This window comes from Pithys albifrons, chromosome 16, assembly GCF_047495875.1.
Source record: "Pithys albifrons albifrons isolate INPA30051 chromosome 16, PitAlb_v1, whole genome shotgun sequence".
Taxonomy (NCBI): domain Eukaryota; kingdom Metazoa; phylum Chordata; class Aves; order Passeriformes; family Thamnophilidae; genus Pithys; species Pithys albifrons.
Window position 1 is genome coordinate 10,031,854 of NC_092473.1, and position 22,261 is coordinate 10,054,114.

A 22,261-nucleotide genomic window follows, 5' to 3' on the forward strand; every position below is an offset into this window, starting at 1 on the left:
TTACTTGGTTTCAATTAGAAGTTCAAAGGAATCTCCTGCATTTTATCTACAGCTGTATTACCTGTGTGTGTGTTTGTTACAGTAATTAGCTAATGACTGCATAAAATGCTTATATTTGTGGTTCAGGTAATTTTCAGTCTCCTTAGGCAGGTTAACAACCATCTGGAGTGAGTAAACTTAAATCAGCTGTTACCTTCCCCTTTTTTCTTGTTGATGCTTAAGAATGGAAAAATACCTGGGTCTTATGTAGAAGACTTGATTTGAGTGAATATAAACTGTTCTATTGAGAGCCCTCTTCAGGGATTTTCTTTATTCGCTTCAGAATTATGACTAAAAGGTGGTGAGTGGCTTCACATGGTGGTTGATCTGCATTTGAACAATGCTTAAGATCTGCAAATGGAGTGTCGGGTGTTCTCTAAGGAGGTTACAATGCCAGAGCCGCTGAGGAAACTAGAAACAGAATCGCTTGTTTGAAAACTTCCTTTTTGGTTAACTTGTATTTGTTGTATAGGTAGTATTCGTAATTGTGCAGGAAATACATCATCTGAATGTCTGCTAACACACTTTAAAGCAAGATTTTGATTATGTCAATTTGCTCTTTACATATAATTAAGTAAATATTCTACAAGTGTTCTGTGAAACAGATGAAAAGCTGTAGCTTTTTCTGGAAATCTCTCAATTTTTGTAGTTTTGTTAAGCTTTAAGAGGTAGGTGGACACGTTTGTATGTCCCTTATTAATGATCAGCTTCTGGTTTTCTTATTTTCTAGGCTTCATTCACACTGTATTCTGTTGTCAGACATTCTCATTGATACTCAGACCTTCTTATAATATCCACTTAGTCTAATTCACCTGACATTGTTAAACTTTACCATTGATGTAACATCTAAATGTATTTCAATCAGATGTGGTCCAACTACTCCAGTCCCCATGGCACTGGAGTTTGAAAAGAAACTACAACAAAAACAATCCCTCAAGAGGTAGTTCCCTGAGAGACCAGAGCACACGTGTCTTTGTTCTCTATGAGGATGAAACCGGGGGTGAAAACAGGTTTAATACCTCTGGCAATAACTTCAGATTTTTGTAAAAAGCCATTTGAGGCTTCTGGTCCTGTGTGAGTAATAACCTGACTTAATCATAGAAAATGTGTTGTAGAATGTTTATGTCTAAATTTTGGATAATTATTTGGAAGCGTGTTTGCAAAATGCTTAGGAGTCTAAAATTCTTAAAATGGAGACGTGAGTCAGGAAATAGAAATTGGGGTGGAGCTGATCAGATCCATTGCAATTGTGACAGCAGCTTGTGTGTTTGGGAGACTGACACAAATGCTCTAATTGCAAGAGATTAAAGAGACTGCCTTATAGTAATAAATTTGGAATTTGTGCACAGTTTAGGTGAGGATTCCTTCTTGCTGCCTGCTCCCTTAAGTCAGACATTTTAGCTCATGGGACATGTCATCAAAAAGACCAGATTTCTAATCTCTGTGTTAGGATATCTGTATAAATTTATTGACTTAAAATCCCGAGGGTTGGAGCTGTTCCTGTTCATCACCACCTTCAGTAAATGATGTTGGCTGGGGCCTCTTAGATGGGATCAGGTGAGTCCAGAGCAGGTGGCAGAGCACAGGTGTGTTTGGCCAGTTTGTCCTTCCTGTTCAGTCTCCCTACTTTGGATCACATCCACGGTTAAATACTCAGACTCCCACCTTTTACATACCTGCAGGTGGATAATACATACTGAAGGACTTGTTCCAGCACTAAACATATTGATATAATCCTGCATACATGTTCATTTCTAGGAGAAGGAGCTGCAGTTGAGGTTCCCTCCTCTTTTGTGATTGTGTCTTTGTGCACTCTGGTCGTGCTGGTCATTCTGCTGGCAAACTGTGTCTCCTGCTGCAAGGACCCTGAGATCGATTTCAAGGTAAGCACTGAAGTTCCCAGGGTTTGTACAAGGGGCATTCTTGACTGGATTCTGATCTCCTGTTGTTTGTGCTCCCGCCCTGCAGTGGGTGATGCTTCAGTGTCACTGCACGTTCTCTGCAATTGCCACTGACTCTGTGTCTACAAACTGATGTCTTGATGCAACCAGTTATTGGAACTCTTTGGGCTCTGCTGCAGTAAAGGGTCTTTAATCCCTTTACAAAATTATAACTAGCTATCAGGATCAGTAATAAATATTATACCCTTGAGTCAATTTTGCTGTAAAGAACCTTTTTGTTGTTTTTTCCCTGCTTTCTTTTGTTTTTCTTATTCCCCTGCTGGGGTTTAAGACATTCCTGTTGAATAAGAATACTGAAGATGCACATCCACTTTAGCAAAACTGTTGAGAAATTGTTCTCATTAGAGAATAGTTACTTTTGGAACATTGGTTATCAGTGTTCCTGAAACTGAGTTCTGCTCTCATTTCTAAATGGAGAATATTTGGCCTCAGCAGTTCATGGTAATTCATTCAAAGCCAAGGTTGGCATTTAAAGTGACAACAAAACAAGTCACCAAAGCCACAAAAATCCAACCAAACAGAAAACCCTTATCCTCCTCATTATTAAAAGCAATATGTAATACTTTGATCTCTTTAAATCAGCAATAAATGGAAAATAAGGAATAGAAAGCTAAATGTCTGTCCCTGTCCTTGGAAAAATTCAAACTGAAAGAAATTTGTTTGTGCTGATTTTAAGACAAAGATCAACTTGTTTACTAAGACTTTTTTGTTTAGGAATTTGAAGATAACTTTGATGATGAAATAGATTTTACACCTCCAGCAGAAGATACTCCATCTGTTCAGTCTCCAGCAGAAGTGTTTACTCTTTCAGTTCCCAGTATTGCTTTACCAACTCCCTCCCAGTTTCCATCTCGTACAGGTAAAATTACTGGTTTTCAATGGAAAAATAAAAGCAGGCATTTTCAGTGTCAAAAATGGGAGTGTGGCTGAGTGTGTTTGACTTTACTGTAAATGTTTATTACAAACTGATCCAAACAGAGCAAATACATTTGTAGGGTACAGTTAAAATGTTAAATGCTGCTTCTAAGATGCTGAGCTGTGGCAGGGTGCCATGTGAGATAGTTAAGGGAATGAAACTCCCTTTAGAAACCCTCTCTAGATTACTGTTATTATACCTCTCTATACCTGAAGGGTTTAAAAAATAACCTGGGACATCAGTGACTTCTGCTCTTTAGTGGTTTTCTTTGGGGCTAAGGTGTCATTGGGTTTTAGTCACTGCCCTGAAATGGAAACCAGAGTGAATCCCTGAGTTGACAGCAGTGCTGCTGTTCAGCTGCATCACCTTCTGAGTGTCACTTAGACTGCTGGTGCTGTAAATGTGGTCTTGGTAAGACAGAGCATTACATTTCATTTCCCTGTCTGAAGGGTTTTTGTAATGTATTCTTTAAAATACAATTTTTCCTAAAGGAAACTTAAGCATCTTATAGTATCATAAGCACAGTTTAGCCTAAAGTAGCTGTTCTCATATTGTGCTGTTTCATATAACTTTACATCTTGCTTGATCTCGAGATGTTCAGAGAAGCTTCTGGTAAAATTTCTGTACAAATTTCAAAAAACTGTCAGTGTGCCTTTAGTACAAATGACATGTTACTCCTCAGTGTTTTAAAGAGCTGGGAAGAATCATCTGTGAAAAATTTTATGTCAGCTCTTCTGTGTGCCACAATTGTTAAAATGGTGGTGTCACTACAAGTATTTTTCCAGAATTAAGGCCATGTGCCTGGGTAAGATCCAGGGATACAAATGTGGTGGTGCTGCTGGGGCTTTCTCTGTGCTTAGGAGCACATTGATGGTGTATTTTACAACTCTTGCTGTTATAGTACAAAAATACTGCTGTAAATGTGGTTTATGGGGATACAATTGCAGGCTGGAATTCTCAGACAAGTGGTAATCATGGTGAGTTTTTGTTACATCTGTTTATTAGTGTTCCTTACCATTTGGGCAGCAGAGGGGTGAACACTGCTGAGTCCCTTCTGTAGTACAGGGTCTGCCACTGTTACTGCCCATCCTCTGCCAAGATCTGGGGCTCCTTTTCTGTCCCTTCCCTCTCTGGGCTCTTCATGGGGAGTATTTTTAGTCAGAAAGTGTCCTCCTTCCAAATGGCAGCTACAAATAGGGCAGTTGGGCTGGAGAGTAAAGCAGTTGAACCTTTTCTCTTAAAATGGTAACTCTACATAACTAAATGTTAAGATGTACAAACAATGAGTTTTATCTTGGGTTTTCTATTTTTTTTTACATAGGAAACTTGTGTAAGCTGGTTATTTGCTCTACACAGCTTCAGTTTTATACTGGGGGTAGAACTTCAGCCCTTTTGCTTTCTTACTAAATGTGTTAAAAATGTAAAGTTCACATTTCATCAGGAAAGTCACTGTTGTTTTGTAGGGTTTTTTTTCTAGTACAGTTTAGAACCAGGACTTGAGAAGTTTCAATTGAGTGCTGTTGCCACTGCACTGCCTTCATACTTTGTGTATGTCTGACCAGGGTTTGGTGCTGGGGCTGGATGTGTGGACCCACCTGGGAATAAATCCTGTAGGAGGTTGCTTTGTATCCTCAGCAGCTGGTAACTTTGGCTCTCTGTGTTTTGATATGTGGTACTTTTGTTTCATTGTGTGACAGATGGATCAAAGTCTCAAGTTGCACGTCAGAGTCTAAACTACATCCAGGAAATTGGAAATGGCTGGTTTGGAAAGGTGAGGAGTAACCTTTTAATATTGCACAGATTGAGTCTTATTCCCAGCTGACTTGGCCTCTGTATTTACTTCAAAATGGTACTCAAAAAAAAAAAAGTGATAGCATAAGAAAAACTGAAATTTGAAATTAGATGTTTCCTTGCATTCACTTTTTAGCTGTAATGACAGCTCTAATCAGTGCTTCTTAAATTTACATGTAGTTTCTTACTGGAGTTACTTGGTAGACATTTCTCTTCCATGGATTTGAATTAATGCATTCCTATTATTGCCAATTCTTACTAGGAAAATATTTTAAGTAAATAAGTGTCTTCACTGGAAAACCTGTTTTCTGAAAGTTGATGTATAGATCAATTGTGAAGATTTATTAATCATGATTGTTTAATTAGCAAAGCTCTGCTTGCCTTTGCAAAAAAAAAAGCCAGCAAGTCTTTCTTACAGCATGTTTTTAGCTCTTGTTTTTCCTTTCAGGAAGACACTGAGTGTTTTTTGCCCTCTGCTTAAAGACAGAATGGTTATCTCTTTTGCAGGTTCTCCTTGGAGAGATCTACACAGGCACCAGTGTAGCGAGGGTAATAGTGAAGGAGCTGAAGGCAAGTGCAGGTCCCAAGGAGCAAGAACAGTTTTTAAGGAATGGAGAACCCTATTAGTAAGTGATGTTTCACAGCTTCCTCCTGCTGCACATGGCCATGGCCATTGCCTTTGTTCAGTGGTGCTGTCCCTGCTCGCCCCTCCCTTAGAACGGAAATGCTTGTCTTTAAACAATGATACAGTCAACCCAGAGTGAGCAGAAGTTGCATTCATAGTGTCTCAGTGTGCTCTGCTGTGCCTGAAAGTGCTACAAGGGAGTGGTCGTGAAGGGCTGTTCTTGATGCTTTCTTATATCCTGCTTATATTTGCATTTAGGCTTAAGTTGTTGGCAGTTGTCAGAAGAGGAAATTTCATGTCTTCTGCTGAATTGGCACAAGTGGTTTTGAAAAGAATTTAGAAAAAGCAACTGATCTGGCTGGGAACTAACCTGGCTAAGAAAAGCTTTGGCTTTTAGCCAGATCTGTACCTTGGTGTAGCTCCTGAACCAGTTGCATGCTTTTATTTTTGGTGCAAGGGGTGGTGGGAGGGTGGGTGTGACTCTCACGTGGCATTGTTGGCTCTGCTGGTTTTTGAGCCACAGAGTTTCAGCTGCTCTCAGGGATGTGCTGCAGCAGCACAGAGAGGATACACAGGTGCCAATGGAACCTGTGGCTTTGGATACTTCCACCTTCTGTTCATGGCACCCCCCACCATGTTCTGTGGTGAAACTTCTGGTAGGATTTCAGTGTGTTGTGTTATACTGTGAGCTTTCTGGCTTTAACTGTGTTTTTTCACTCCAGCATTCTTCAGCATCCAAATGTTCTCCAGTGCATTGGGCAATGTGTGGAAGCCATTCCTTATCTCCTAGTTTTTGAGTTCTGTGATTTGGTAAGTGCACTTACACAAAAGGCTGCAGTTGTTGTTTCACTGATGTAATGGCATGGAGTGTATTTACTGCCCTTTGCTTATGAAATGATTGTTTTTCTTTCTGGTAAGTTTTTTGATTAACCAGAATTTCCAAAGACTTTTTTGGTTTTTGTTTAGACACACCACAATTGTAAATTTTGGTATCTACTCTTTTCAATTTAGGATGTACTTTCTATGTGCTTGTGGGGTGTTCTGAAGAGGAAAATAGCTGTTCTTTCTTTCATAAGGGAATTACTGTGTGTTTTCAACAGGGGACTTGGGGCAGAGGATGTCATAGAAGGGAGCTTTTTGTTGCAGTCCACTATCACATGCATGTGCTAACATCACATCCTAAATTTTATTTGTCTATGCAACCTTCATGTGCTTTTATTACCATTTATGTGAAAGTGTTAATTGAGGAAGATTGAAGAAAGAATTTCCTCCCTTCAGCCTCCTCCCCCACCTCCAGAGTGCCCAAATTTTACCCATGCTTTGGGCTAAAATGCAATGGTGGGTTCACTTCTGCTATCAGCCATTTGTATTCTAGTACTTAGAATTTTCAGTTTCAGTGTTCATGCTCTTCCTGATCCTTTTTCATACTCTATTCATTTTTCCCTTACTTTCCTAATCCTTTTATTTCCCTTCCCACGCCCCCACCACCCCCCAGAAACTGCCTTCTGCTTCCTGGGCACCGAAAGAGAAGCTGGGAACACACTGAAGGTGTTCCCACTGCTTGCTGCTCTGTTGTCAGTGCCACAGTGGTCACTGAAATGGGAAGGGGAGCACAGAGCCCTGCTCAACCACTGCATTCCTTGGAATGGGTGGGAATGCGGGGAGGAGAAGGGGGTGGTGTGTGTGTACAGACACTTTGAACTGTGCCCAGAGTCATCAGAGACAAAAATTTGCATCCATGGTCTGGAAAGACTTGAGTTGTTTGATTGTAGCATAACCCATTACTGAAAACAAGCCCCAAAGTCCAGGGGTCTGTGTGAACTTTGGCTCAGCAGCTGCTTTAAAGTTCGGTGTGCAGATACCACCTTGGAAAATGTCAGTTTGGGACTGAACTCAGAAGTGCATGGATGTTACCAGGAAACAAGTCTTTCAGAAATCAAATAGTTTGTATTTACATAATTCAGCAAAATCCTTTTTTATCAGCTTTACTACTGCAGAATTTCCCTCTAAATTCAGGTGCACAAGTCTGCTTCCAGTTGTTGCCTCAAGCAGTTTAAATAAGAGCTGACATGAACTTGAGTTTTCTTGAGAAATATCAATTAATCTGTGACCTTAAATCACTGTATTTTTTCATTGCTGTTCTTTTGCTCAAATGTATTAGCTGTGGTAAATTAATGAGACAGAAGTGCTGATAAAATCATTCTTTTTCAAATGGAAGAAATGCCTGAACTTTTTAAGTGACTGATCAAAGTGAAATGCTCCAGTTTTGCTAACAATTAAAAACTCTGTGCCTAAGGTTAACAGATAAAGAGGTTTTTTTAGTTTTTTAATATGTAGAATTCTTCTTACTGGTCTTTAAACTTGCAACTGAATTTGGTGTTTCTTTAAAAGGACCCTTGAAAGAATTGCGTTTTATAGAGCCTATGAGAGGCACATCCAAATCAAATTTAATTGTTGCCATGTTTTCAAACAGTTACACAATTTAATGCAACTTTAAATTTTTAGATGGAGTAACTCTTAAAGATTGCCCTACTTAAGGTATGCAGGAAAAAATAATATCCTTGTTTGATGCCTGATTCTTTATGCCAGAAGTTGTCATGATCCTGCAGAGTAATCTGGAAAGGATTTTACTTAAGGGGATAAAATAAATTCTCACTTCAACTGGGGGCAGTAAGCTTGACAGTTAAAGTGGTAGTTTTATAAATTTGAGTGTAGTTAGGTGATTTCTTTGGAATGAGAAATAAATGTGCTCATTTCTATTCGAAGTGAACTAAAACTTGTTTTTAGAAAATTATATATTATAGCAAGTTAAACATAACCTTCATGTTAAAGAGTTCTTGGCTGGTAGAGCTGAGGATCTCTAGTCATCATAGTATTTTCTTCCCTGTGCACACAAATACACAGGGTCTGCCAATTTTGGAGTAAGGGGAGGGAAGAGGCAGGAAGCAATGAGAAGGAGGCAGGAGGGCACAGTTTGGAATAGGTGTTGCTAAGTACCTTTTCTTAGACAAGTTTTTAGTGGAGTGTCAGGAGGCTCTTTATCACTCTGTCTGGGAAGACAGTTATGTAGATTTTTCTGACTTTTAGTAATAAGTGATCTCAAAAGCTGGTGTAGCTACTTTTGTCCTTTTTATTCCCTGAAATTGGGTGAATTCTGGTGTATGGAGATGCTTCCCAAACATGCCAGGGTGGTTCTGCAGCAGGAAGGACCTTGGGGGCAGGTGCAGCTGAAGGGGGGACTGAAGGTTCCAGTGTCTGTGGTGACTGTGTGTGCTCACATGGGAGGGGTGAGAAACATGATCCTATTTTTCTGCCACTTGTATAATGCTGCACTAAAGCCCTTTGCCTTGTGTTATGGTGGTGTCTATGAATATCCAACAAGGAGTAAACTTGTTTTAATCCCGTGTATTTATGTGATTAAGAATTCAGTGGTTCTGAACAAAGCAGGTATGTCAGCTGTGTTGGATAGGAGATTTTAGTGTCTTCAGGTGACCAGTTCTTTTGAGGCTCTTTCGACAACAGTGACCTTGTTTTGCAAATTTGGCATGTGAAGTAATGAAAAATGTGGCTGTTCTGCTGACCAACAGTCTGGAGGGTACAGTGGTTGTTTTATTCTCCCTCCTTCAAACTCAGAGCCTATCACAGCATATACCCCTTTTGCTACTTCTCTCACTTGGATTTGTAGCCTTTTTAGGGCCAGCTGACCTTGCCTTGGCTGCTCTGGCAGCCCTGTTGGATTATCAGTTCCCAGACTCCTTGGCATTGAAAGGTCTTGCTCGGAGGCACTGAAAGCAGTGCAGGGAAACCAGAGCTGTCAGGGAGCAGGGATGAATGTCAGGCAGGCTGGAGGACTCATTTTCTTGGCCACAGAAACTCCTGATAGGTTTCTGTTACACAAGATTGCTGGTTGTGCTCAGTAACTGTTTTAGCTAACATTTAGCCTATTTTATAATGTAATCCAAGTTGCTCCATGTCCCCTGCCTTGCAAAGCTGGGAAAGAAGCAAGAGAGGTCAGTTGCACATAAGTGATTTAAGCTTTTAAATTCTAGTTTTCCTTTGCCTGTGTTAAGATTGCTAAGAAAATAGTAAATATAAAAAGAAATGCACAAAAAGGGCTACACCCCCTCTCCCCATATTAGTTTGCATAGTATGTTGGTGCACTCTGCTATGAATAGTTAACTGTTCACTGTTAAACATTGTAGAATGATGCCAGGTTAAAAATAGTGGGAGCTGCCTTATTAACTTTAATATATTACTCAGCCCTGTGTGGCCAGCATTTTGTCAGCACAGCAAATCCTCTAATGGATTGACATAATTTATGAGTAAAGTTATTCAAATGTGGAAGTTGCATGTATATGTTGGGGCTGATTTGCCTATCAAATTCTTACAGAAATTCTTCAAGTCCTGCAATTCCCTGAGCAGATGAGATCAGCAGGATGCAGCACTTGCCTGGAATTCTCTGTAGCTTCCTTTAGGGATATTGCTGTTAAGGAAAGGTGCCAGCTTGCAGTGCTTGGTTCTGTTTTTAATTTGGGCTTTTTTTTAGTTGCTGCCACTTGGAAACCTCTTCAAATAAAAAAAAAATCTTTGCAGTGAAACCTTCATAATCAAAGAGTTCAGTGAATCTGTTTAATAATCACGGTCAATATGGGTATGAGGCACATAGGTCAGTGGTGTGGTTTAAAATGAAGGGGGAATTTGTCAGTTCATGACAACTCCAGAAACCATGTCCTGGGTTCAAAGACTGTGCTCTCAGCACTGTTTAGTATTTCTTAAACACACACATGCCTAAGCAAGGGGCTGATGGTGTGACTGCTCCATCCCATGCACCAGTTTCAGGCATTTTAGTTGGTAGTGACTGCAGGTTCCTCCACTGCAAAGCAGCAGGGCAGGGAGAGGCAGGAACAGTTCAGTTGTCCAAGAGTTCCAAAGGGGACAACAATGTGGTGTTGTGTGACTTGGCAGGTAGTTTTCAAGCTTGGTAGAAAGTGTTCACTAGACATAATCTGGTAACCTCTTCACATTTTTCAAACCGTTGTCGTCTGTGCCTTCTGGGTTAAAAAGTCGTGTCAGCCACATGAGTCATGTTGGGGGGGTGTGTATGAAATGCAGAATTTGCACAAACAAATTACTGCCAAAGAGTACTTTATGGAAATCTGCCCCAGCTTTTGGCTGTCACAGAGAAAAAGCATATAGGACTTACAAGAGCGGCTGAGCTGATACTGACTGGAGAAGGGTGGGAGGAAAGGTGAAATCCTGTTCTTCGTGGAGTCCAGGAAAGGAGGGAAAAGGGAGAGTGGCAGAGGAAGTTGGAGAAAGTGGAGCCTTCCTCAGGCATGATTATTGAGCTTTTTTATATTTAGATGTCTCCACAGTGAGTTTTGCAGAATTGCATTTATTCAGATATATATAACCTTGGATATTTACTGCATTAAAAATATCGATAAAGAGCCATTTTGTGGCTCTCAGAATAGTGTGGGAATGATATTGCTGTGCTGTTGGTCTCTGTTTTTAGGCAGGGAAGCGTCATAGGTTAATTCAGGCTGGCAAGGACCATAGGAGGTCTCCAACCTCCTGCTCAAAGCAGTGTCAGCCTGAGATCAGACTAGATTTCTCAGGGCTTTGTCCAGTTGGATCCTGAAAACATCCAGGAATGGAAACTGAATCTTCTGTCCAGACAGCCTGCACTTCTGCTCATGTCCTTGTGTGTAAAACAGTTTTTCTTATCCTCAGTCTGAACTTGTGTTTCAGCTCATGCTCGTTATCTCTCATGCTCCATCCAAAGGAAGTGCTCCCAAAGTCTTCTTTTCCCCAGGCTGAATGAGCCCAGTTCCCTCAGCCTCTCCTGAATGTCTTGGTGGCCCTCTACTGACTCATTCCAGGTTGTCTTGTTTGGGGGCAGCCAGTATTGAACACAGGACCTGATGTGGTCTGACAAGTGCTGAGCAGGAGGTGGCACCTCCCCTGAGTCTCCTGGCCCTGTGTGTGCAGCCCCGAAGGCTGTTCCCAGCCTGCTCCCAGGGCACACACAGGGTTGATGTGGAGTTTGCTGCATCCCAGGATCCCCAGCTCCTGCAGAGCTGCTCCCAGTGGCCACTCCTCACTCTGTGTTGTTCCAAGGGGTTTTCCTTCCCAGGTGCAAGAGTTTGCCTTTGTCATTCTGGAGTTTCATGTTGGATCCTTCTTCAGCCTGCCCAGTCCCTCTGGGGCAATTCAGCACCCCCAGTTTGGTACAAATAGTGTCCTTTTAAAACAATACCAAAAATACCTGGTTTATATTTTTAACCTTGATTGTAACCTTAATTAGAATAGAATGGGAACATGGAACCAGTATGTTTCAAGGTGCTGGATTTAATAAATTTGGTTTTCCTACAAAAATAAGTGCCTGCATGAATAATTTACTAAATAAGGGATGTCACACAGCACTGCTGTTACTAATGCATTTAAAATTTAAAAAGTAATTCCTTGGTGTGCTTCAGGGATCCTAGGAACTTAATCCACCTGGGACAAGCCCTCAGAAAGCAGTTGCTGTTTTAATGAATGACAATTTAGAAGAGTTCGTCTTTCTCCAGGCTCTTGCTGCCACCTACAGTCAGCTCAGCTGTGTGTTCTGTGCTTGTGTTCCTCGGGCTTGTGTTCCTGCTGGGAACCTCTGTGTGTTGCAAATGCTGTTCCTTTTTGGAACTCTGCTCTGGCAAGATAAAAAGGGGGAGTCACTGTTTTATATATAAACGTTTATACATATAAACATGAGCCAGTGTGAAGTGGTAATTGTAAGTGAGAAATATCTTTGGGGAAACATTTTTTAAAATGTAATCCTGTAGGATGCAAATACATAAATGTCAACCTAATTAGCAGCTAAAAACAGAGTAAGGAGAATGTAATGAAGGTTTCTACAATGTTAAACAGCATCAGAGGTTCTGTGTGTTTTCACCTAAGGTGGTGTAGCGACTTGCAGCATAACTAGGACATTGAAAGCAGATGAAGGTAGAATAGCTGCTTCTGTGTACTGTAGGATGTATTCTTGTTTTAAAAAACTCAAATAGTGTTTTGTAAAGGAATAGTGTCTGCTTCTAAGGAGCTCTTGTTTTGTTAAACATAACCCAGGTTTGTGTCTGTCCAGCTCAGCTGTCACTGTTAGACTGTAATGCACCAGACACATCCTCTGCCTAAACTATTAGAATTGTAAATTGTCAGCCTCAATTAACCACATTAAAGGGGAATGAGATGCTTCAGTTATAGCTCCATAATGTATGTGAGCACCAGAGATCTTCAGTCTCTTCTGGACATCAGAGTAGCTTTTGGCCAGTGCAAAGACTGTCTTGTCTGGTCAACTTCAAGATCTTCCCTCATCTCCTTCCTGGCGCAAGATTTAGGCAGACAATGGACATGGACAGTTAGAGCCCAGAATGTTACACTGGTTATGATATTATATGTTGTGCAGTCTCAATGCAGAAATGCCTTCTGAAATAATTTGCTAAACTTACAGAAAGTCTATGTTTTATATAACAGAAGCACAAGAGTGCTGGGTTAAAAGTCTGAACTGTGAGAAAAGGAACAACAACAGTGTGAGAAACTTGTTCTTTTCCCCTGCTTGAATTCACTTACTGTAGGTCTTCCTTTTCCTGAATGTTTGGACAGCTTTCAACCATTTTCCCTCTATTTCAAAGCTGTTCTTTTTTTAGTAGGTTATGAAGTGCTTCTCTGGGCTCATTAGTTAAGTGTTGTCTGTGTTCAGGAAAGCTGCTGCCCTCATCGGAATTCCCAGACTGGAGCGAGTGTAGTACCCTGCTTTTTATCCTGAGAGTTCTGTGAGCTGGCAGTGTCTGAAACCCTCTTCTCTAGTCTCTCCCTCCCATCCCTTATGAATTCCAGACAGTCAGCATTGCTGATTTGGAGCACTTGAAAACTCATCTCATTTGAAAACAGGCTCATCAAACTCTTTTTTTTTTTAAATGGAAAGTGTTAATGTATGACATTATTTTATTAAGCACAAATGTGGTCAATAAGCACTGTAGTGAGTTGGATCTTTATTAAAAATTTTTCAAATTCAACCAACATACAAGGCTGATCAGTATTTTCAACTTCTTTTACAGGGTGACCTGAAAACTTACCTGTGCAATGAGCAGGAGCACATCAGAGGAGACTCCCAGATCATGCTGCTGCAGAGGATGGCCTGTGAGATCGCGGCTGGCCTGGCTGTGATGCATAAGCACAACTTCGTGCACAGGTACCATCCCCAGATACTTTCCTGCCAGTTATAGTGCTCTCTGAAATTCATGGGGGTGTTTGCATTGAATCCATGTGGATTGAAGATTGCTCTCTCAAACTTCTGCCAAGCTGAAGGTACGATACTAATGAAGGTGCTAATTGAGCTGCAGTGCTGTGGTGTTCAGCCCCACCTGAGAGCTCATCACCCGCTCTTCAGGTTTGCAGCCCATAGAGCACAACCTGTTGCCAAGCCAATCCAGAAGACGTAGCTGTTTGATTAATTCTGGGCCAGATTAAATTTGTTTATTGTGGAGGGATGATTGTTAGAATATTATTAGAATTAATCTTACCTGCTATGAATTTTTATTATATCAATTTAGGACTTCTGTTTGGTAATCTGTTACCTTTGTTACTAAAATTGGGGAAAAAAATGCCTTTCTAATGGATTAAGGAAGAAGCTGACTTTAGGTGGAAAATCTGACTAAAATGGGTATTCTCTCACTGAGTTACTGTTCATGTAACCTTTTCCTCTTCTCTAATGGAGGTAGGCAGATTTCAAAGGAGTTGTACTGGGAGAGCAATTTTGTTCTAATTGGGGGGAATGCTAGATTTCTTTATTTTCAATTAATATAATTATTTTAAATTCAAAGTAGTCAGTATTGAAAGAATAGCAGTAGTTGCAAAAGCCTGGGAAAATGTATTCATGAAACTAGTTACTCAGAAAAATGGAAAATTTAATCTTTAGGCTTTAAATGAAAGAGTCTTAAGGAACTGGAAGACATTAACCTTTAGAATGACTAAAGTATTAAAGCTTGCTTGTTCCCCAAACGTGGCTTACTCAAGGTTTCACCAGGTATCACCAGACTCTTTGGCAGTCTGTTCTTTGCTGTAGAAGCAGGACTTGCATCATCCCTTTTGGCAAGTCAAGAGCTGTCCTGGAGTTTATCAATGCAGATTTTGCTGCTTTGAGAAAGCAGAGACCTTGTGTTCAGGGAGAGCTGAACTATCAGACTGAAGTCTTAAAAGGTGCAGGTGTAAAACAGCAGCAAAACCCTGAAAAACCTGGAGCCTGGGCTGGGGCTGGTGGCTGATGAGCAGAGCTGTTCTTTTCACCCATTTAACAATCTCAAAAGACTTGAAGGCAATACCAGTTGTACCTGTCTGAGGGATCACTTTCTTTAGCAGCATGGTTCTGTAGGTGTTAAATTTAACAGCACATTTTCAGTGAAATACAGATAAATAGGTAAATAATTATTCTGTGGATCTGCAGGATTCTCTCTGTAAATGTTTACTTCTAGCAACACTATCCTGATGCTGTCAGAGTAAGTGGTAAATCTCCAGCATCAGTGATTTTGTTGTTAGTGGTAAATTCAAGCAGCCAAAAATTTTTCTCTTCCAGGATATTTATTTAAATAGTTGAAAACAAGCTGGCAAACTCTGGGGAATACTTGAAGTTACAAGTGTGTTTCTGACCTGTGTAGTTCAATGACTCTCTAAAGGAAAACATCATCTTTTTTCTTTGAAGCAGGAAAACTGTGTGGCTTTAAGACTGTTTGTACTTCAGAGACTTTTTTTAATCCACACAGAAGCAAAGGTAGAGCTCTTCCAGGGCACTTAATTGCCTGGTTCCCTTCTGTGGAACTGAGAAGTGAAATATTTGAGCAATTAGTCTGCTGAGCTCTTTGCTGTCACAGCCACAGTTCCAGCTTCATTAAACTTACATAAATTTCTGAGTTTGCACGATGGGTTTCCTAAAACAGCTTCTTGGTATTATTGCAGCAGCACTGCAGGCTCATGAACATTTGTGGTCTGGTTTGTGCTGGAAACTGGAAGCTAGTTGTGTCTATTTGAGAGCTTTTTGATTTGTTTATTAAAGGACTTCTATGAAATACATTACTTTTTCTGTTAATTTTTTTTCCAAGACTGTCTGTAGTTCTGGTTCATGTGTAATGTATGGGTTTGTTACCTAAGGAACTTAACTGTAGGTGTAAGATGTTACTAGTTGCTTAGTATCATGTTGTAAATTAAGTATTTAAACCTGATCTGAATTGTTGGTGGGCAATTAGAATGCAAGATTTGCAGTGATAGGTGTGAAGAGGGTCATCACTGCAGTGTGTGAAGAACCTCAAATCTCCATGGTAGGATTATGAGTAGGATGAAATAACTGCACATGAATAAATCCTGTGTGTAGTTTGAATGCTTAAGAGTAAATGCTACTGCTCTAGAAAAGTGACTACAGTTTGAATATTTTTATACAGGACAGTCTAGGATTTTGGTACAAAATCGTTCAATGTGATTGTCACTGTGCTTTGTTTGCATTTTCAGTGACTTGGCCTTACGGAATTGCTTCCTTACATCCGATTTAAATGTCAAAGTAGGAGATTATGGGATAGGATTCAGTAGGTATAAGGTAAGTTAATCAAGCCGTGTACCACTTTTTTAAAGGATTTGGGGTCTAAGGTTGCAACAAGCTTACTTTAAAGTTATAACACTAGGTTGTCCTTTATCTGAATAATGAGCTTCCAAAGTATAACTGGCAAATAACCATATCAAGCTCCAAGTTCATCTGTTCTGGTACATGACCTTCCTAGGGATGAGCAGAGTTTATACTTGTGCTAAGTCTATCTTTTTAGGCCCTATTTATAGTAGTCGTAAAATATGAACAAATTCATCTTAATGTATTGTAAGGAAACAATTGAAAGAAAAATTCAATCAAATTTCTCGATGAAAATGTTCCAAATATTTCAATATATCAAGAAAGTGAAAAATTCAAGGCATTAATCAAAATGTTTTGTGAGTACCAAACGATAAACAAGAAACTGTCATTCAGGTTTTCTGCTGTACAGTGACCAGTGAATGCCTTTCCTCTATCAGATTATTCTCTGCTACTTGGGGAAAATGGGATTGTTCTTTTTATTCTGATTTTTTACATAGGCATCACATAAAACCATGTTAAGGAAAGGACTGTCATTGTCTGGAGGTTGATCCAATGTTTGTTCAGCCTTTTTTGTTTTCTTTTTTTTATTTAATAATTTAGGAAGATTATATCGAGACAGATGAGAAGAAACTTGTTCCTCTCCGATGGACTGCACCTGAGTTAGTAACAAGTTTTCAAGACAGACTGTTATCAGCAGAACAAAATAAATACAGTAACATATGGTATGTAGAAGGCCTTATAATAATTTCAGTGAGAGATTTGTGAACAGATTTTCAAATGTTACATGAAGGAGTAAATAATATTTAAATTGGCCCGATGCACTGCTTTGTTATTTCATCTGATGTACAGTAGGTTCATCTCTGTAAACCTGAAACTGTGTCTTGCCTTGCAGAGATGCTTAGAAATCTGTTGAGAGAACAGTTGGAGTGAGCAAAAACGTTTAGCAGAAAAATAGGTGTCGATACTAATAAAAATCATTACTTTGTATTTGCCAAATGCCATCAAATGTTATAAAGCAAAGAAATGGTAAATGGTGTTTCCAATAATAAGTAGCTGTGGCCGACATAAAAAGTTGATCCCAGTAGACCCTGATTAAGTTCCATTGGTAGAACAGTGGCATCTTAATTAAAGTGCTGTGTTCTTGCTGCAGCATTTGAGGGCAGCAATTAACTGTTTGTCTCTGCTCCAAAGAGCTGGTAGACAATGGCTGGGGAAACTCTTGAAGAGGAACGTTTTTGAAATTGCCAAGTTCCACTTCAGTTCTCAAGCCTCAGATTTGGGTGATGGAAATTGTGGATTAGGCTAATGTTTCTGAAAACATTGTAATTAAAAGCTAGGCTTTATTTGCTGATTTAAAGGTAGAGTGGCAGAAAGCAAGTGGGATGGAAAGTATGTAAGTACTGATTTGCTGCCATCCTTCAATTGGGCTTCCTCAGTTTGTCTGGGCTATGACCCCAACTGTCTTAGGGTTTCCAAATGGAATTTTAGTGTCCTTTATACAAAATAGGTATTCCTTGAGTGGATCTGGACTAGATGATTCCAGACACCCCTTTCCCCCTAAATTATTGTACTGTCACACATGCAGAGTCAGTTCTGGTTTGAGCCCAGAGGGGTTGCTGGTGTGTTCACTGCAGTCACTGAGAACTGGTCAGTGTTGTGTGCAGTGCATGTGCAGCACTGAGCAGGGAGGCAGCTTTTCACCACTGCAGCTTAAAAAGAAGAAATTTTTGAAAGCTGGAACAGGAGTTTTCTAGCAGTTTTGACCCATTGCTGCAGCTTCTGATGAAGCTTTCCCTTTTCTTGGACTTACCATAAGGCTCTTTTTGCTTCTATACAAGATACCGAATAACTTGCTTCAATATATAATAAAAATACAATATTTTTTATTTAAAATTGTTAAAAATGTAATATTATTTTTTATTATGTGTGGGTTCTTTCCCACAGCAGAGTCATTTGAGGCCTCTTATATTTTGTTGCCTTCATTGTCATTGCCTTCAAGCAACTTTATCCTTCAGACTTCTACCATTCTGTCAAATAAAATGAGTTAACGGATTCTGAAGTTATTCTAAAGACAATGGGGAGTGGTATTTATTTCTTCTTGCCAGTTTTCTTTGCATGCCCTTACTTTCTTAGAAGAGCAACTTTACAATAGCTCTTAGAATGCACAGTGACTGGCTGCTCTGTCCCAGGTCCCTGGGGGTGACGCTGTGGGAGCTCTTTGAGAACGCTGCTCGGCCCTACTCCGACTTCTCCGACAGGGAGGTCCTGACCCACGTCATCAAGGAGAAGCAGGTCAAACCCTTCAAGCCGCGGCTGGAGCAGCCATACTCTGATAGATGGTAAACTTCAGATGTTTTTATTTGTTCTTAAAGCTGCTGAAAAAGTTTCTCAAATTAGTCAGTTCTCTTAAATATATTGAAATTGCTACATGGAATCATGCTCCTGGTAAATTCTGGATAAAGGGAGTGAAAAGACTTGCTAGAAATAAAATGTCCTGTCAGTGGTGTTGGTACTCTGAGGCTTGATAGATACCTGAATTTTATTAATGCATCTGCAGTGTGAGACCTGTTGTCCCATGTTTTTCTTTGTGTAGGTATGAAGTTCTGCAGTTCTGTTGGTTGCCTCCAGAAAAGAGACCAACAGCAGAAGAAGTGCACAGGCTCTTAACTTACCTCCGCATGCAGAGCCAAAGGGACTCGGAGATTGACTTTGAGCAGCAGTGGAATGCTCTTAAACCAAACACCTCAAACAGAGAAGCAAATAATTCTGCATTTCCAATCTTGGATCACTTCACAGGAGACAGACTTGGCCATGAGCTGGAGGAGGTTCTGACTGTAACTGAAACAAGCCATGGGCTCAGCTTTGAATATATCTGGGAGGCAGCTAAACATGATCACTTTGATGAATGTGGTCATGTGAATCCTGATGAAGCAATGACCTACACAAGTATTTTCTATCCAATGGAGGTTTTTGAGAGGTCACTTTCAGAGCAAGGCTCAGGAGCACAGGATGGAAGTGGCCAAGAGGCATCGCTCGCTGTCCCTGGGGTGTTACCTGTGTTTGATGCACACAAGCTTTCTGTGGGGAATGACTACTACATCCAATTAGAGGAAAAAGGAAGTGGATGCAGCATGAATTTTGATAACCAATCTGTTGTATTAACAACAGAAGTGGATCATCAAGAAGCTGTACAAGAAAAAAGTTCTCATTTCACTGTTCTCAGGGATCTTGACGTTGAGGAATCTAGTACTGATGGGGACTTCTTCCACTACAATACAGATCCTAAAGAGGAATTTTTGCCTGCTACTGATAGTCCAGAAAGTCCTTTCCAGAGTATATTCAATGACATTGATACATCAGAAGAACTGACAAACAGAAAAATACTTGGGTTTACTGAAACAAATGATACTCTTAAAGACTTCAAACCAGCTGTTTTGAACTCAAACACAGATGATAGAAAGGCAGTAGGACATTCTGAGAAGGAGCATTCTAGTCATGCTGCTGAAAATGAAACCATTTCTTTATGTGAAAATATATCAAACCAGTCTGACGTGGTAACTTTAGAAGAACTTTCTGATAACTTCTTATTTCTTCAAGAGAAAAACTTACTAACAGGATTATTGTCTAAAAGAACAAGCAGTGATCTGGGACAAAAATCAGATGATGTTCTAAAAAGCATATTAGAAACCTCAATTAAAAACTCTGTAGAGCCTGAGCCTGTGCTGGCTGAAAATGCACAGGTCTTTTCTTTAATACATGAAAGTCTTAGAACAGTGAAAGATGAAAATTTTAACCCAGTGACAGTGAATAAAGACCTGAATTCTCAGACTCCTGTAGAGATGCAGACATCCTCTAGTCCACCTGCAGCACATAAATCAGGTGATAAACATGGAAATCTTCCTATTTTGAAGGATGAGGGAAAACTTTTAAATGTAGAAGTGAATGAAATCCTGTCCTGTAACACTGATATTCTCTGTCAGGAAGAGCTATCCTGTAATTCCAAGAATAATAATGTTGAAAATGGTTCATATTATGGTGTTGCTGTTGAAACAGATGAGTGTGATGCACAGATAAAACAGGGAAATCTTTTCAAATCTGATGAAATAATTTTTAATGGAGAAAAATGTAGTGATAAGGAAGATAGGAAAAGAAACTTGCAAGATAGTTCTCCCATATTGAAAAAAAATGAATGTTTATTAGAGGAAATACAAGAAACAAAGCACTTTGAGAACTGTAAGGATGTTCCAGAAGAGGTGACCTTAATTTCTGTTGCTGCTTCAGATTGTACAAGTCAGGATAGTCTTTTGGAAGACAGCCCATCTCCTGTACAGGCTGCAGAACAGGCCTTAGAGACACCTGATTCTTTGGATTCTTTAGATGTAAATGAAGTTTTAGAATCTTTGCAGGCTCAGAGTCCTCAGAAACTTGTGCCACCTGATAAACCTGCTGACAGTGGCTATGAAACTGAAAACCTGGAATCTCCAGAATGGACTTCCCATATCCCTGTGGAGGATTCTCCCAGTGTGGATGCAGCTCTCTGTGTTGTCAGCGAGAACAGTGTCAGTGCTTTGCCCTCTAACCCCATCATCATTGTTTCAGAAGCAGCAGCTTGTTTAGATGCAGTGAACAGCAACTTTGAAATAACCCCAGTGGTTTTCCTGGGTGGAAATCAAAACTCCTATAGAGACTCTGCCTATTTCTCTGATAATGATTCTGAGCCAGATAAAAAGCCAGAAGAGTCTGTAAATCTGTCAAGAGGGACTGTGTGTGTTGTTCCTTCCAGCAGAGGAGAAAATCATACAGAGGGGGCTGATGGTTTGGAAGAGAGCCAGACCGTGTGTGGTGTGAGGGATTACCAGGATAATGAGAATCAAAACCAAACACTAGAACTAAACCACGATTTAGAGATCCAAGACATGGATGTGGGAATGCAGGGGTGTCCTGATGAGTGGGCTGAGGCAACTCTGGCTTCCCTGGGAATAGCCATGGAAGGTAACCTAAGGGATGAAATAAAACTGTCTGAGACTTCCCATAAAAGTGTCTCTTGCGTTGGCACTAATACTTCAGAACTTCACTTACACACAGACTTAAAGTCTGTGCACAACATGCACAGTCCTTTAGATCTGAGTAACAGTGAGAAATCCTTCTATCACATGGAAGGACAAAAACTGAAAGAGCCAGATATTGAAGGAAAATATCTTGGCAAACTCAGTGTTTCTGGAATGCTGGATTTAGAAGATGGTGACGATGCAGATGAGGAAGACGAAAACAGTGATTCTGAGGATGACATGAGGACTTTTCACATGCATAGTCTGAGTTCTGACAGTGAAGATGAAACTGTTCATCAAGTACCTGAGATAATTACTGAGAAGGATGATGGAAAGCACTTGAGGAGCTTGTTGAAACTTCCAAAACCTCTTAAGGAAAGGCAACATGAGCTTTGGAAAGATGAGAAAAAGGCTGTAACGTTCTTTGATGATGTGACAGTCTATTTGTTTGATCAGGTACCTTTTTTTTAATTACTAAGTAAAGTTTTTGTCTTGCTTTTTTTTCTTTAAACAAGATCATCAGTTTAATATTTGGGAAAAGCTTGTTACAAGGTTGACTTTTTTGTTTTGTCAAGGCTTGAGCTTGTTTGTGATGTGGGTTATATATGAAGAATATGTAATAATGTATATATATAAAAGAATAGTATTTATATGTAAAGAAAAAAGAACCTTTTTACCTGGCTACGTGCAGTTTTATGCTGCTGATAGAGTAACAGCTCTAATTCAAAGTGAAGGAGGGGTTTGCTTTGAGCAGGATTGATTGCCAAGTCCTGAATCTTCATTGCTATTAGACACTTACTGCATGTGTTGAATGAAACATGGCTTTTAGTGTTGGTTTTCTGATGTGTATGAGCTGTATTTAATTTGAATTTGTGAGACAGCATCGCTATGGACCAGATTTGACTAATTTATTTTGACAGAATGTTGTAACTTCATAGAAGTTTAATGTGTTTGAAGACTTTGAGTTCAGATGCCTTTATAAAAGAAAGGAAGAAAGAAAAAAAAAACCTAACAACTACCCAAACAAATAACTCCTCAGAATCCCAAACTGAAACCTAACTCTGAATCTTGTCTAAGCATTAAGGTGAATTTACCTCAAATCATAAGCAAAGATGAGAACAACATTTAAATGGTAATGCTAATTTTTATTAATCCAATGTGATTCATGTTCAGTGAAATACTGATCTGTTTATAAAATTCAAGGTTACCTTTGTTTGCCTGTCTGCTTTATCA

At 39.8% G+C, this 22,261-nt stretch overlaps 1 protein-coding gene across 1 annotated transcript in view; it reads left to right on the forward strand.

The window, feature by feature from the left end:
• The window catches only part of LMTK2 (lemur tyrosine kinase 2), a 41,819-nt gene that overhangs the window by 12,178 nt on the left and 7,380 nt on the right, over nt 1-22,261 (forward strand). The window contains exons 2-11 of the mRNA XM_071570707.1: nt 1,798-1,922; nt 2,715-2,859; nt 4,614-4,687; nt 5,215-5,333; nt 6,055-6,142; nt 13,429-13,562; nt 15,869-15,953; nt 16,581-16,702; nt 18,170-18,319; nt 18,574-21,484. Of these exons, the coding sequence (XP_071426808.1) occupies nt 1,798-1,922; nt 2,715-2,859; nt 4,614-4,687; nt 5,215-5,333; nt 6,055-6,142; nt 13,429-13,562; nt 15,869-15,953; nt 16,581-16,702; nt 18,170-18,319; nt 18,574-21,484 (3,953 nt within the window). The remainder of the gene's footprint in view (nt 1-1,797; nt 1,923-2,714; nt 2,860-4,613; nt 4,688-5,214; nt 5,334-6,054; nt 6,143-13,428; nt 13,563-15,868; nt 15,954-16,580; nt 16,703-18,169; nt 18,320-18,573; nt 21,485-22,261) is intronic.